At 30.8% G+C, this 17,442-nt stretch overlaps 1 protein-coding gene across 1 annotated transcript in view; it reads left to right on the forward strand.

Annotated features, from left to right (window-relative positions):
• LOC143075874 (CD109 antigen-like) overlaps positions 1-15,931 on the forward strand; it is a 59,847-nt gene extending 43,916 nt beyond the window's left edge. The window contains exons 26-37 of the mRNA XM_076251460.1: positions 2,494-2,575; positions 3,991-4,147; positions 4,462-4,536; positions 5,666-5,843; positions 6,055-6,242; positions 6,885-7,034; positions 7,549-7,614; positions 8,024-8,142; positions 9,456-9,603; positions 11,408-11,510; positions 13,410-13,497; positions 15,756-15,931. Of these exons, the coding sequence (XP_076107575.1) occupies positions 2,494-2,575; positions 3,991-4,147; positions 4,462-4,536; positions 5,666-5,843; positions 6,055-6,242; positions 6,885-7,034; positions 7,549-7,614; positions 8,024-8,142; positions 9,456-9,603; positions 11,408-11,510; positions 13,410-13,497; position 15,756 (1,355 nt within the window). The 3' untranslated portion in view covers positions 15,757-15,931. The remainder of the gene's footprint in view (positions 1-2,493; positions 2,576-3,990; positions 4,148-4,461; positions 4,537-5,665; positions 5,844-6,054; positions 6,243-6,884; positions 7,035-7,548; positions 7,615-8,023; positions 8,143-9,455; positions 9,604-11,407; positions 11,511-13,409; positions 13,498-15,755) is intronic.
• The last annotated feature ends 1,511 nt before the right edge of the window (positions 15,932-17,442 follow it).

A 17,442-nucleotide genomic window follows, 5' to 3' on the forward strand; every position in this document is an offset into this window, starting at 1 on the left:
TTTCAGCAGCCTATCTGTTTCTATTTTGTTAAATACGCTGAGAAACATGGTTGATGAGAGTTGTGCACTTGCAAGTTAATAATTGGACCTCATTGAATATATATTCATTTGGCCGTCAATACAACCCCTAGCTGGAAATTGGTTACCGATGGTTATTAAGCTATCAAAATCGAAAGGGTTTCGCAGAACCCAGTTTCTCGCCTACTTTTGCTGTGAGTCGCAGGTCCAACAAAAATAAGAAAAAAATATTAAAATTTTCCTCTAGATACTATATTTTGACAAGTTCCGTAAGAAGCTTCTGTCCAAATTTGGTAAAAATTCAGGATGATTAATGAAATCTAATAAATGTTTCAAAAACTTTAACTGCAGATTGTATATTATGTTGACTGAAACAAATAGTCCATTTATAAGTAATACACGAAAAAGGATATTTTTTTTTACAAATCTTACTTCTGGACATTGTCTTATGATCATCAACAAGCTTTTGTCCAATTTTGGTAGAAATCCAGGATATTTTGAGAAAGTTATTAAAATTTAAAAAAAACTTTAACCACAGTGTGAATGTAATGTTAACTGGCATAAAAACTAAGTCCATTTTAAGTAAAATACAGAGACACTTGATTTTATTTTTACAAAATTTACTTCTTGAAATTTATCTTTTGATCATAAACAAGCTTCTGTTCGAGTTTGGTAGAAATTCAGGATAATTTAAGAAACTTATAAAAATTAAAAAAAAAGCTTTAACAACAAAGTGAATATTTGTTTACGCCGCTGGCGTCGGAATTAAGGTTGGTAAGCTATGTTTCGCTTTTGCGACAAAAGATGCAAGCTCAACAAAAAGGAAAAGAATGACAACAATGAAAGTAAAAGAAAAGGAATGGGCAATTTAATTAACTTAGTCAATCCACAAAAAGATCATTCTTATACAGGTAGAAACGATGATAAAATTTTGTTGCAGGTATATAAGCTTTAGTTTGGAAAAACTCATAAAAAATGAGAAACACAAAAACACGGAAATATGAAAATGTCACTTTTAACTCCATCAACTTGTATAAATTTGTTTTCGAAGAATGTCAGCTTCATTGCAAATGTCTGACAAAAGAGGCTTAGTTAAACTTATTTTGTAAAATGAATTTACCAAATTTGGCATAAGCTAATGTCTATCTTAAAAAAGAGCAGGCTAAGTTACCTATATACTTCTCATATACTTCTCCAAAATGTTTTTCACAATTTTGGATTGTCTTGCAAACACTAAAGAGTATGCACTTTTAATGTGCCTTATAATCCAATCCTTAAGTAAGCCCTAAAAATTCCTTCCCCTTTACTTTCTTATTTGATATCTTGAATTATGTCTTTAATTTTTAAACAAAAATATCAAGTTAGTAAATAGCTGTAAAAATGACCAAAACAATCAGTAAATACCTGTAATCACTGAAACAACTAGTAAATACATGTAATTACTAAATTGACTAGTAATTACAGGTAATTACTGAAATGTTTAGTAATTACGTGTAATTCCTAATTTCACCTATTTACTGTAACATATATATATCAATACAAATACTTTAAGTGTTGCTCGTGTAAAAAAAAATCTTAGCTTTTTTGATTTTCAAAGGCGGAAGAATGACTTTACTTCATAGTCATGTTTCCGCAATTTGTGTCAACATCAATTCTAGAAAAACAAATATATAATACATAACAATCCTATATTAAAAAAACATATTTAAATGCATTGTGAAATTTTAGCTGCAACTCATACATTAATCTTTTTCTGGATGTGATCAAGGAACACAGAAGTGCTTACTAGTCATTTTAGGAAACCAATAGTTAGTTCCCATATTTGTTTTTAGGTAATGAAGAGATATCGCTAATATGTTTCAGATACAACTTCTATGCATTATTCTATTAAATCAAAAGCTTCAAAACATTTTGGTAATATATCAACTTTAAAACCCAAATAGACCATTTAACATTCGTAGTTCAAAATTGATTATAATTGACATGCCTACGTTTCCAATTAACAAAATCACCGTCGCATCATTTATTTCAGTATATGCATTGCATTACTCATTTTAGAACACATTTGGCAGAACGGGTGTTTAAGTTGAATGTCACTTTTCGCTCCTTTCACTTCAAATCTTCAAACAAATAATACTACACATTGTTGATGTTTGCATTGTTGTATATACTTGTATATAGGCACAGCAATTTGTACAATTTTCCAGACCGGCGATCATTAACTCGATATATTTTAGTTTAGTTTTTATATATTGAACACGATCACTCTTTCTTGTCAGATTATGATTCACGTTACTCATGTATAAAGTTGCAGTTTTGAAACCATGCAAATTAATTTGCTTCGTCTTCAAATTTAGATATCTTATACCTTTAATTTAAATTTACAACTTTAATGTCACCGTATGATGCAATTGGTAAGTATATAGTCGGGAAATCTGCATAAATAGGTAACTAAACCTAGTTTGTTTTATTTAGGATACCAACGTGAGCTTACATTTCAGCGTACGGATGGTTCGTTTAGTGCATTTGGTAACAGAGACAGCGCTGGCAGTATGTGGTATGTGTTTTCTATACAATTTTCATAATGGTAATGACAACTTTTGCATTGTAAATTCCCTATTCCCAGTTTCATATGGTATTTTGAACCCTGCCGAGTAGTGACCCCGGGGTTTAAATGCAACATTGAAAACTCAACCCATCCGATGGAACATTAAATCTCAATTTATCTGCTTTCTAACATGATTTATCATTATCAAACACCTATGAAAGCATTAGAGTGTCTAAAGTAGTTTGAAAAGCCAATTTCAATTTGATATTTTAAGGTCCAGAGAGGCCGTTCAAATTTTAATGTTAGGGTTTCAAAATATCATTGCTTAATAAAATATGTTAGAATAAAAAAAAATCTTCTAATATTTGTTTATTCCTACCAAATTTAATTCAATGCATTTTAAGTATATATAACATTACTTGAAAACCTATGGCAATTTGTGACGCTGGTGTCGGTAGGAAATGAGTTTAACTTTCAATGATAGGAGGTTCAAAATACCATGGCTAAGTAAAATATTTTAAAATGTCTTCTAAAATTCTTTTTATTCCTCTAAGAAACATTTAAATGCATTATTTATATGTATCATAGTTGGTATAGCTATGGCAATTTGATAATTTTTTATTGCTACCAAATATTCATCAATTCATTATTACTATATAGCATAGCGTTAATGTATACGACAATTTTAAGATTTGATATCTTAAGGAGGGAGTTTACTTTTCCATGGTTAAGGGTTAAAATTACCATGTTTAAGTAAAAATGTTTAAACATCTTTTCTATATAAAATTTAGAAGATGTGGTATGATAGCCAATGAGGCAACTCTCCACAAGAGACCAAATGACACAGAAATCATCGTACGTGACATGTTTTATTCCTATACTGCAATAATGAATCAATACAATATTACTATCTAACATCATGAACATAGCATAAATAGCCATGACAATTTTCATGGGTTTTTTTTAACTTTTTCTTAACTTGTATGTATGGTGTTCAACGACGGAGACTTACGAATTATGGCTTTGTGTTCGACACTTTTGACGGAATCGGATAAAGTTTTGCATATAGTAGTTTAGATCGAGGATTTTGAAAATCCTTTCGGTCAATCAAACTGCAATTAATGCCACTATGAGTTATGCCAGCTTTCCGACATTTCGGTTTTGCTGTCACGGTTTCTGTAATCAGCATAAAACAAAGTCATCGGGACTTTGGAAGAAAATTCCGTAGACAAAAAGAAAAGATATGTAAAAATCAAAAAAGGGTTATCACAAGAATAACAATTAAGTCTTCCGGTCGACCTTGATCGCTAGACAAGTGTTGACAATTTTCCGTGTGTCTTATAAAGAAAAAGAACGATTATTTATTAAGATGCTGTCACCTTTATTTCAAAAATGTAGTTGCATTTAGTAATTTATAACTATAGGTTATCTGCATTTGTTGCTAAAACATTTAGCAAAGCAAAACGACACATTTTCATCGACAATACGGTTTTAGAAAAAACAATCTACTGGATGATAAATCAACAATCATCAGATGGCTCCTTTCCAGAACCAGGTCGCATTATACACAAAAATATGCAGGTAAGGTCCTTTGCAGTATGACCATTGTAATGGTTTGTATTGAAATAAATAAATATGTTTTAACCGAAATATAGATTTGTTCGTCCATTTTTATATTGACCATTTTTATAAGGGTTTGAAATGATGCAAGAACTATCATGGCATTAATATTTAAACTCATTTGATAGTTATAGCAAAAATTCGTATCTCTGATTTTTTATTTATCATTAATTTGGTTATTTCATTTCATTTCAAATTATAACTTAAAATGAAATGTTAGTTATGCGTGCAATAAATGCAAGTTTTCTTTACATTTGATTTTGCAATGGTTGCAGGGAGGATCAGTTAATGGACAAAGTTTGACAGCATTCGTCTTAATAGCATTGCAAGAGAATGTGATTTTAACAGGGGTATGTTTTTTTAACTATCCAATATATCTATAATGTACACGTTGTGTTGCACACATAATTATAGATTTTGATTAAGATAGTTGACTGTTCTAGCCCAAAATAACATTATTGAAATCAAAATAGATTGATAAATGAATTTGAACACACATGATTTTTAAAATAATTCAGACACAGAGCCATCTTACTTTACTAGTACTATATTTAAGATAATGAAAGACATCAATTAAAAAAAAGATGGTATGATTGACAATGACATAACAATCAATTTAAATTGAATGAAAATATAGGTCATAGTACGGCCTTCAACAATGAAATGTTTTTTTACCGGATGGCATGCAACAAAAACGCTTACATGACAAATGCAAAACAGTTCAAACGGGAAAACTAAGACCTTTTAGAGTGGGAAATTGACCAAGATGACTTTATGTATTTATTATTTTTGTGAATTTAATAGTTTGTGTATTGTAACAATCATAAGAACACCCATGACTTGGAATGTATTCCATTTTAAGTGTTAAAGCCCGCCAGAGACTTTTTTCTATCGAGTTCTTGACTATTTATGGTACTACTACCGATTTTGAATCCAATCTGGCTATTCTATTTACCTCTTACTTTAGTTTAAACAAAGTAGTATTTGCTCAAAGGCGTGGATAAGACACAAATAAACATACATATATTGTCTCCTCACCCATACAATATATATTAAATAAAAATGTAACAATACAACTTATATCTTTCCCTCGATTGTGACATCATCGAATGATATTCAACACCAAATTCGTACTAACGATCCACCTATAAAATTTCGAACTGCATCATAAAAGAGATTTATGTATGTTTTGCACTACATGTAACTATACTAAGTTCGGAGCTATCTATTTGAATTTGGGTTCTATAGAACAGTTATAATTATTGTTTAATAAATGAAACTTTATGAAGTCAGACACAATAACAGAGTTCTTAATGCCAAATTCGTTTCACCTGCGCTATAAAGAACGAAATATTAAATTTATATTGTTGCCTTACTAAATTTATATTGATTCCTAACTTAATAAACCATAATATTGAATACTACTTTTTATTTGTCAGCTATTATGGCTTAAAACAAAGTTTATTTCTATTTGTATAGCCTATACATTCGAGGATCGTCGATGCTTTGGGAAAGGCACAGCAATACCTAGAAAGACATATAAGCAATGTTAACGATGCCTATGGGTTATCGATCGTTAGTTATGCTTTGTCGGTTTCCGGTAGTTTAGCTTTCAACAGAATATTTGATAAACTAAATAGGCTGGCCATTGTAAAAGGTAGGGAAAGTGTTTGCCTATTTACAATAGATGAAAAGAATAGTGAGAGTTTCCTTTAATCTTACTGCTAATTCATTTTGTAATTCGTCTATAGATAAATCTTGGCTAAAATGTTAGACAAATCAAATATACTATTTGCTGATACATACTTATAGTTTTGTAGATTGCTATAATATAGCATTCAAACACATTGGTAAATTGTACATTGTAGGAAATACTAAATATTGGAGTAAATTACCGTCGTCAGCATCAAATAAATATCAGTCGCCTATTGATATTGAGATGACAGCATATGCTCTTCTAATCTATGCTCGTTTAAAGTCAACGGGTGATGGATCTGATGTGCTTAGATGGTTAGTAACACAAAGAAATTCTAATGGTGGATTTGTGTCAACACAGGTATATAAGACTTTAATGGGGTTTTTTTAATATATATTTTTAGCATTTGGTGAACTATTATTTACCACTTTCCATACGAATTTCATTTATATATTAAAATATTCAAAAATTCTATTTCAGCTTAAAATTGACTTTCGCTGTGTTCACTCGTCAAAAGATTCACATTATTGTAAGAGGCTGATAGTTTACGAAATTGATTTTTTAAAATTCAGATAATCTATACTTTGAGATTGCTAGCGTCCGAAGCGCTTTTCTGGATTTACCTTCATCGGGAATGTTCAAACCATTTGTAATCCAGATAACGGTTATATTGAATTTTAACATGGTTTTTGATAATGATTTGTTCAGTTTCTAATTTAGAAGGGATACTTACCCCCCCTTTTCTGATTTAATCATGAAAAGGTATTTCACTTCTGAATAGAATGCCTCTTTTCAAAATCAAGTTATGAAATCTGTGTATAAAGATAATCAGTTTGTTATAGGTGGAATATATTTCATGTTAAAAACTGATGAAAGCTGGGAAAAGAAACATTTATTAGTTTGATTTTGTTAAACAAAAGTACCGTTTGACCTTCATCTTCGAGGACTGTAAAGTGTTTATTTAACAACTACAGATACATACATAAATACATTCTATTTTAGGATACAGTGATAGCACTAGAGTCATTGTCTGAGTTCAATGTTTTAATCCGTTCACAACAACCCAATATGACTGTATCGGTCACAGCAGGTTCACAAGTAAAACATTTCACTGTTAACACTGTAAAAGCCTTAGTTCTGCAAGCAGCTGAAGTACGTTCATTTTATATATGTTTAACGTATTCTATATGTTCCACGTAATGATCATTTACTCATAAAAATCTCTCTCCAATGGTTATAAAACACGTCCGATTGCGATATCATATAGAACTGTCCAATAGAAAAAAAGCGTTTGTTTTGGTATTATTTGTATTGATTTACTCGCGGTTGTCATGGTTAGAGATATTCATGTATGTAGATACATGTATGTATGCACTGGCCAAAACAAATAACAGTATATGACAAAGATAAAAATATCGAATGCTACTCAAAGAAAGAATTGTTTCAACAATCAGAATAGGTACTTCGTAAGATTATCAAATACAATTTCATAGTGGGTGTGCAGTTTTATCTCTTTAGTTATCTCTTAAGTTATGATTGCCAATTTAGTAAGTTTCACCTCTTTTTAAACAATTTCAAAAGTGTAGTATACTTTCAATGCTTGGTTTCGAGCTATAATTGTACAATTATATGTATTTATATATACATATATTATATAAAATTCTAGCTGCAACAACCTTTTCCATCGCAAGTTCAAATCCTGGCCAGTGGACATGGAATAGCTCTAGTTGACGTATGTACTTATTGCTCTCAATTATTTGTAATTCGGAGAGAGAAAAAAACCTTAAGTTGACGGACTCCTATGCTACAGTTACCTTCAATGTTTTATCTCTGTTGGTCTTTTTTGTTGTATGGTTCATGTAATAAAAGATTCTATTTTCTAGTAACTATTTTAAAGGCTTTTGAAAATATTTTAAGACTATTTCTAAAGGCCCATTTTTGATGATAAATGGAGCTTTCTACTTCTGAAATTTTCAATTATATTCATAGTTGTTTTCTTTTTATATTTTAATTTTGCTGCGTTTTATCAGTCTTACCAGTTGTTGCTTGTTTTTTTGTTTTTTTATATATTCATCAAATCTCTGAAAACAACTTAAATGAAGAAAAGAAATGTACTCATTTTTATTATATTATGATTAAAGGTAGCTGTATTTTATAATGTTGAGAAAGAACACAGAAAACGAGAATTGCCTTCATTTGATATTTCTATAAGGATTTTGAAGCAAACTATTGACTTGATAGAGCTACAAATCTGTACAAGGTTTGTGAATTTTACATTCTACTGGTAAACATTACACGACATGCCCCCAATTTTAAGTGTTAAAATATAGTGGATGAATGAAAACGCTCTTAATTTTATAAACTATGATAACATTTATATTTACCTTTTATAACGTTGGCACTATTAATTGTCTTATATGCTACACTTATAATGATCAAAGGAAAACCGCTTGTGTCACTGCTCTTGACCTAGAATGTGCACTATACTCCTATGTATCACTTCAAAATTCCTGCTTCCTGATACTACAATATATGTCATTGAAAGGCATTTAACATTTTCATTACTAAAATCTTATTGAACATGTTACATGTACAACATTGATTACATTCTATCAACACAATGTATGTGATTACACGTTTAAAGCGCAACTGCAAAAGCGAATGATATGAAATATGATATATAAACCAAGCACAAATGACCTTTTTAGTCAGTTGTTTTGCATGTCTGTGATGTATGTTAATACATCTTAAGCTGTTGGATCATAATATAGAACATAGGGGTAAAATGCAAGATTGGTCTTTAATCTTAAAACCCCGATATAAAGGGAAAAAATCTGTCAACATCCAAAATGTTCAAAAGGATAAGATCTTCAAATAGTCGATATACTTCAGAACTGTCAGACGTCTTCTTATGGGAGTTATTGTTTAATGGCGAATTGTATTGAATTTTTTCATGTTTGCCTTATATCTAAAAAAAATATAATAGATAGAAAGAAACTTCCTATATCAAAAATGATCTACAAGACAAGATATACAAACAAATCCAATGGTCAAAATCGACAGACGACTCCATATAATTATAAGAGGTGTTGCCTTTTAATGACGATTTATAATTTTTCTGTGTTTTTGCCTTATGTCTGAAAACTATTATGGATATATAGAAACTTAAATAAGTAAAAGTGATTTTTTTTTTAATGTGTTGAGGGCTAAAATCTTTAGCAAAAAGAGAGAAACTGTAAACATCTAATGCTTCATGAAATCTTTTTTTTTAAGTTTTGTTGTGAAATTTCTTTATAAAACATTAACTGGATATATTTGATCGTTGCAACTATTTTATAATTACAGCGTCGAGGGTGAATTCAGTGGGACAAGTTGTGTGATGATTTATTCAAAGATTTATTTAAAATATTTATGATATTTTAAGTTGTTTTACCATAATAGGATGAGTTTGTTCTTGTTTTTTTTTCATACTCTAAATTTCTCTTTGTTTATACTTAAAGTGCTGTTTGCATTTATTTTTAATTAGCTTGTGTTAAAATGTTGTGTGTAATAGTACTGATTTCTTTATTAAAGATGGCTTCTAGGAGGATCCAGTGGAATGACAGTTCAAGAGATTGGAATTCCAACCGGTTTTGAAGCTAAAACAGATGAAATTGCTCTTATGCGGGAAATAAAGAAAATTGAGGAGGAAAACAAAAAAGTTGTTTTATATTTTGATGAGGTGAAAACTTTAAACTCCAAAATAAAACGTTTTCTGAATTATGAATACTACAAAAAAAGTCACAACAAGTTTGGTGCTGTTTTTTGTAGCGATATGCAACTACGTTTATGATCTGAAAATACATGCCTGGGTTGTTATCTGATGTAAAAAGTACAATAACAAATAACGAACTTCGAGGAAAATACAAAACAGAAAGTTCCTAATCAAATGGCAAAATCAAAAGCTAAAACACACCAAACGAATGGATGACAACTGTCATATTCCTGACTTGGTAAGACAGTATAAATAGGTTAAAACTTATTCGAAAAATAAACCATGAATTTTGCATTTGGACATATATAAAACTTCCTAATGTATATTTATGCTGACTCTTGACATTTAGTAAAATTGTTGAATACAAAAGAGTGTTACAATGTGCACTTAAAATGTATCTGACAATTTTGGATTTGAATTTAAAAAAAAAACAAAAAAAGCAAAACAAAAAAAACTATCATGTTGTGTATGACGGGAAGAAAACAAAATATGCATTTCGACCATGCACCTCAGAATGTCTTATGAGATCGTTGTTTTGCTGTCTTGTTGACGTATACATCACTCCGTAATGTTTTCTGAAAAACTAAAGGGCATGATATATATTGTAAAACCAGAAGTTTTCGTTGGGGATTTAATTTCGTTTATTTCGTGGATAAGAATTATCCACGAATTAAAACCCCAACGAATTATAACTGTAGATTTACATTATTTTATGATTTGACAATATCATATTGACATTATATAAATGATGAAAATAAATGCATACAATAAAAGTAATATGTTAATTGATTAGACAACGATATTAAAACGTTTTCTTTAAGTCAGATGATAATCATAATCTTTTGTTTGTACAGTAATAAATAAAGATCAAGATATATATGTTAACTATGCATAAAACCACGTATGGTATGGGAAAGAATATCCGCCATCATTATACGTTTATATGTTAATTTGTTAATTTGTAACATACAATTTCTTAATTTGTTAAATGTAGGTTCTTAATTTGTGACTTACTCATTTAATAAGCGACGGGCGTATCAAGTGCTCATGATGCTGTTCTTTTTTCTCTTCATTTCATTTGATTTAGGTATCACTATCTTATTCCGATTCATAGACCGATTATCATTTCAATAACCGTCAAAAGAAAATAAAGGAGCATTACATATGAAAATTTTGTAATCTTTTCTGGCCTTCGTTTTGAATTGCTATTATTAATGTTTTGTCTGCTATCTTCAATTAACCAGAAATGCTCTGTATAGATGCAACACACTTTTACATTTTGATATCCAGTAATGAACTATCGTACAAGAATTTACATATACCGACGATTTATAACAGTCAAAAGGTAAGACAATCCGCTTTATGTGACGATTATCACCGGCTTTGTTGAATCAATTTATATATTTAGAGTAACACATCAGGCGTCTCAAGATGAGCAGGAACTACTGAACCCTCCCGAGCACTTTATTTTCCCTCCAAATTTTTGTCTAATTCACATTTTGGCGAAGTGTTTTCAACTGTTGTATGTGTGTTTTCTTTCTCTAATGGCAATGAATGAAGAATATTCATATTTGAGCCACATGAAGAGGCACAATATTTTAATTTTTAAAGGAACATACCACTGTTCCATCTCAGATAGAAAATGAATTATGTTATCATAGAATCTATTTTTAAGAGTAAGTACGTATTATATGACTTTTTATTCAACTCTTGAGAATCAATTTTTAACATATTATCGCACTGTTTTGATGAATTATTATTCTTATTGCAGATTTCTCAAACTCCTATTTGTATAACGATGAAAGCCATCCGTACTGGATTAGTTTCTAAATTGAAACCATCAGCTGTTAGAGTCTATGACTACTACGAACCTGGTAAGTGGAACCTTTGTAATACATGTATTCAAATCATTATATAATGCAAATAAAACGTTTCAACCCGGTGCATTTATTTGCACCTGTCTTAAATCAAGGACCTGATATTCAGTTGTTGTTTATTGATGTGGTTCATTAGCGTTTCTCGTTTTTTTATATAGACGAGACCGTTGGTTTTCCTGTTTGAATGGTTTTACACTAGTAAATGTTGGGGCCCTTAATAGCTTGTTTTTCGGTGTGAACCAAGGCTCCGTGTTGAAGACCGTACTTTGACCTATAATGGTTTACTTTTAAAAATGTTGACTTTGATGGAGAGTTGTCTCATTGGCACTCATACCACATCTTCTTATATCTATTCACTCCTGAAAAGAGTAAACCAACAACTTCGTTAACATTCTGCCTTTCATGTCTTACTGATCATTTTTGTCACATGTCTCCATTAGAAAATACGTTCAAAATTTAGATTGCAATTTACCTCATATTTCTAAATACCAACATTTAAAAAGTCTGTGATTGAAGGCCTGTTTGGAAATATAGCGCTAGCCAAAAGGCCGACTCACGAATGATCCTTAAAGTGTTAAACGTATTGATGAATTGTATCAAAAATCTCTTCCAAATATGTTAGGTCGTGGTGCTACTTTCTTGCATTTAATGAACTCTAAAATTTGTACTGTTTTAAAGTGCAGCAACCATATTGCGAAGAATAAACATTTTGGCATAATTAAATGTTACCAATGGTTAAGCGACATTATTTCCTGTGTACTAGATTTCCCTATATTAGGACACTGTTTTGTACTATTCAATAAAATAAAAGCTGTAGCACCGACAATTTGCTGGTAAGGTAACCCATACCTAACATAACGTCAAAATAACATAGAGATGAAAAGACTATATGGGTTATAATGATTATTGAAAAGAGAGGCGAAAGATACCAAAGGAACATGCAAACTCATAAGTCGAAAACGAACTGACAATTCATGACAAAAAAACCTAAAACCGCCATAAAAACAAAAAAACACAACAGCTTAAAAACACAACAGCTTAAAAACACAACATAGAAAACTGCAGACTGATCAGAACAAATCCAATAGAAACCCGAGGGTTATCTCATGTGATCTGTAAGATTAAGGTGATCCTGCTACACATATGACTTTGAATGATATCTTGTTATAAAATTCAATATCAAACTTTTCGTATAGATTAATAAAATTGGGAATGGAAATACATGCTTTTTACGACCCATGCTAGTATAAAGACTTTGGTCCCAGTCAATATACTTCTAACGGGCCGATAAAAAATATTGGGGATTCACCATCAATAAAATATGTAGTATGGTAGACTTCATTAAAATATTTTAATTGGATGGTACTTAATAATCTAAAATCAATATCGGATACAAGACAAAATTACCGATGGTTTATTATATTGACGGTAACTTACATATTAAACATATTGTACATTATATGACCAAAACGAGGTATATGGACAGTTTGTTTCGAGAAAAAAGTTAATACATCATGAATGTCTTTTTAGAGTTTCAGCACGGTCGTTGAGTGAATCTTCTATACATGTAGTACATACATTTGGAAAAACGTTAATAAAGTTTATAATTTTATATTTTATATTCAAAATCATTAACCTTTTTATACTTGGTATATCATTAGCAATTTGACCTCTCTGTATCCATTTTTCTCAAATCGTTTCTTATTGTTCATAGCTCTAATTTTCACGATCATCGATAAAATTTCACATGATGTGTTTATCTTTTATTGCCTATATAAGGCCAGTAAATCTCATATGGGTTCTGTGATCTCATTTATTGAGAGCTTAATAGAATTGGTATCACATCAAATATAGAATTGAATATGTCTATTAAACAGTTTTCTCTTTTCTCTGCAGAACACCAAGCAACGAAATTTTATCATTTAACTGTCCTTCAGAACTCGACAGTGTGTGATGTTTGCAAGCTGTGTAGATTGTGTAGATAGTAAGTTAAATTAAAACAAAATTGACTTCGAAAAAAACAATTCTCCATGAGAAACATAAATAATGCTTTATATGGTTTAGAACTTTGACATAGGTGGTATTCCATTTTACTTCGACGCAGTAAGTTTAGACACCAAGCAAGTAGATTTTCCAAACGTTCAAGTTGCAAGATAAAGCTCATTTACTCCTTTATTCTACAGTTTCAACAAATGAAAACTGCATATATAACACGCTTTTTTTTAAGAAATAACGTAGCTTTGAGTGTATTTTAAATAGTTATCAAAGGTAAACATATGATAATGCAAAAGCGTGGCTATATACGATTTGTTACATTAATGGGCGATGACACATGCCAAAGGTTGAAGTTTAATGAATTAAATATGTCAATCAAATAGTGGAGCTTTCTATGACAAAACGTCTCTTTTTTTCAGAAAATGGACTCGTGTAATAGATTTTTTTCTGTAGAATTTGATTTTATACTTCATAATTGTTGCCGTGATACTTTCATCAAGGTTTAAAGACTAGAGAGCAATTAATGTGTTATTGAAGTTTAGGGTTAGGTTTACAAGTTTGACTAGCGTTAAGGTAAGCCACCCCTCCCTTATCCCGAGTTTAGTTTTTGATAAATTGTTATGTAACTATTCATTTTATTTAAATTTATTAGGACATTTTATGGTCACTGATTTCATTGTTTACTAGGCCAAAGAGGCGGAGCTAGAAAGTGAAATAACTACTTCTGAGATGGAAGTTAGAGCACTGGTCTAAGCTCCTCTCATTCTATGTTTTTCCTATGACACGCGATTATCGGCGGGACTGGATAGTGCAATAACTAAAAGATCATTCAATTAACACACTTCACTAAAATTAAGAGAATTTAACTCACTCGAAGATCAAAGGAACGGAACTAGGATTCCAAGGGACATCTTTCCATTATGTCGCATTCCTGTATCCCTATATCAACGAGACCTGTCTTTTCATATCTCATTGAATAAAGTTTTAACTTATGTTTGTTTATCAGACTGTTCATTCAGATATATCTTCAATGAATATATATTGAAAAATCACCTACAATGTAAATGCTATCCATAGAAGAATAAAAGCATGTAAAAAAGGTTTATTGATTATATTCATGTCAAATTTATTTGATGCACAAAACTGTACGACTGTATAACTAAAACGTTAACATTGGGGAAAAAAACACTTTCGATAGATTTTTTTTTTTAAATGAGACATTTTCTTTAGTTGAATTTCGCACATTTATCAGATTTTCAATAATTCATCCCGAAAAAGATTTCCTTTACGTACCATAATTCAATACTGATGCAAATTCATATGCGCATATATTCTTTCATTTTTCCGTTTTTACTGCTCTCCAACTTTGTATTTGATTTGAGTCTCTTATGTGATGACTACTGAGTTGATGAAACCTTTGATCATGACGGATTCACTAACATTGGCATCAACCCAGTGGTAGTTAATTCTGATCAAAGATAGATTACTTTAATTTAATACACGAGGCGCTCAATTCGTCTACATAAGACTCATCAGTGGCGCTCGAATTAAAACAGTTGGAAGGCCAAATCAAAGACGAATTTGAAGAGCTTTAAAAACAAAAAAAAATCCTTAAACTTGTGACAGTACATTCAAGTATAAACTATTTGGTAAAAATATTATTTCTACCCACTTACCTGTATAAGACGAACGGACACAAGAGAGAGGTGAAAGATGCCAAAGAGACATTCAAACTCATAAGTCGAAAATAATTTGACAACGCCATGGCTAAAAAAGAAAAAGACCAAAAAACAAACAATAGTACACAAAACCACAACCTACCTTGTTATGTGTTGCCTTAAAAAGATATTTGTATAATATAATTCGTGCATTATTTTAGGTGTGCTTAGGTCTTTAATTGAAATTATATCTATAAAGTTTGTATTGTAAGACAGTTAAATTTAATTGTACCCGTAAAGTGAACTTCTATCTCAACTGTTTCTCAAGACAGGATCAAATCAGCAGGACACCCTATGTATGCTCTCCTCGGCTACTGAAGTACTCATAAAAGGATATCGGAAATACTTTTAAAAATGCATAATGTTGAGAGTTGCAAAGCTGTTAAAACATTTTTACGTTGGTTAAATTTGTTGGTAATTAAAAGCCTTCAACTAACAACCAAAACACACTTTTGTGTTGCCTTCTTTTGTGATGCATTCTTGTTTATTATTAGATTATTTTCATGCAGTATTTATGTTTCGGTTTCAGGTAACAAGACTGTTAGAAGAAAGATTTTCTGATGAAAAATTAAAATTTGATAGGCTAATTCATAGTTAAATGAAATTACCTGATTAAGCCTCCAAAATTTATGATGTATTAAATGGTCGAATTAAATACGAACCATCAGTATAATTCTTAATAATTAATAAATACATAAGATAGCATTTTAGTCATATTCATTATTTAGTAAAGAGAGTGTACTGATGTGGTTTTTTTTGGGGGGGATGAAATCGAAAAGATAACTACAAAACAACACAAGATAAAACAAAATGGATGTTAGCAGTCAACATATAGTTTTTAATAATGGACTAGTGCACTTAGCAAATTTCAAACAGGGAAATCGTCTTCGACGTAGATAAACTATGAATGCATTCACAAGGTGATGTTGTTACAATACTCAAACAAATGGTCAAAGGAATTATTTCAAATCTAAATGCAGGTACAATATGGTCAATTACAAACGATGGCAAACAATAGAACCAAGTATAAGAGCTTCCTGTGAAATGACATCAGAGGAATTGCGTTCACAAGGTGTTATTGTCACACAATTAAAAAAAAAAAGTTCCATAACTCTCATGAAAATATTTCATACTGGATCAAAATGACGGTATTATATGATCAACTTCACATAATGGTTATTGTGAGTAAGAAGTATGAGAACTTTCTGTAAAACGCAATCAGAGGAGAAGCATTCACTGGGTGTAATAAATTGCGATAAGGCTAATAAAAAATTCAAAGTTCAATGACTCTCGTAAAATTTTCAAATTAAACTAACGATACACCAAAGTCGAGTGAATATGACGACAAATAATCCAAACAAGTATGACAGTTTTATGTCAAACGGTATGTGAGTAGTGATGTTTCTCGGACAAATAGACGGAGACCATTACCATATCCCCATGGCGCGACGCGCGGTAGGGAGGGGCGTGAAGCAATTAGTTCTTTTATATCTTCATTACTTAGAAATAGAAAACATGGAATGAACTATATATATATATATCATTCATCTATCTACACCTTCGGTCCTTATAAATCCTTGTCTTCAAATATTCGGCTTTGTTCGGTCCTGATGGTAAATCCAGAAAAGCGCTTCGGACACATGAAATTTTAACGTGCTGCTTACATCTTTTTTTTTTTTTTATATAGAAGACACCATTTGCTATTTTGTATCTGTATTGTTGGTTTGTTTTTGTATTTTGAGATGACCCCATGTTTTTGTCACCTGTATTCGTAAGTCTAAAGTGTAATCCTAGATATAGACCTAGTTTCCGCAAATGTCTAATAGTCGCATGTTTAACATGAATGAGCATTTGGTAAGATTGGTTCGATCCAAACAAAATACCCTCTTGAGATTAGTATTTCTACTATCACTTCTGAACCATCCCTCTTACTTTAACACATCTGATTAGGGTTGTCGGGATCCTTTTCAATAGAAGGCAGGTGATAAGTTTTCAGTTGTTAGAGGATGATGTATCTTTTCCCGTTTCTTTAGTATTGTAATAGCCATGAAATTATGCAATAAATCGTTAAAATACAAATAAAAAAAAACATATTATGCATTAAAAGTTATATGAAGATCCGGAATCCTAGTTGAGCAAGACAAAACATTTGTATTCAACAATATTCAATGTTAAAAATAAAAATAAATTTATTTAGTGGAGCGAATTGAAACAAC

This window comes from Mytilus galloprovincialis, chromosome 5 (assembly GCF_965363235.1).
Source record: "Mytilus galloprovincialis chromosome 5, xbMytGall1.hap1.1, whole genome shotgun sequence".
In the NCBI taxonomy this organism is placed as follows: domain Eukaryota; kingdom Metazoa; phylum Mollusca; class Bivalvia; order Mytilida; family Mytilidae; genus Mytilus; species Mytilus galloprovincialis.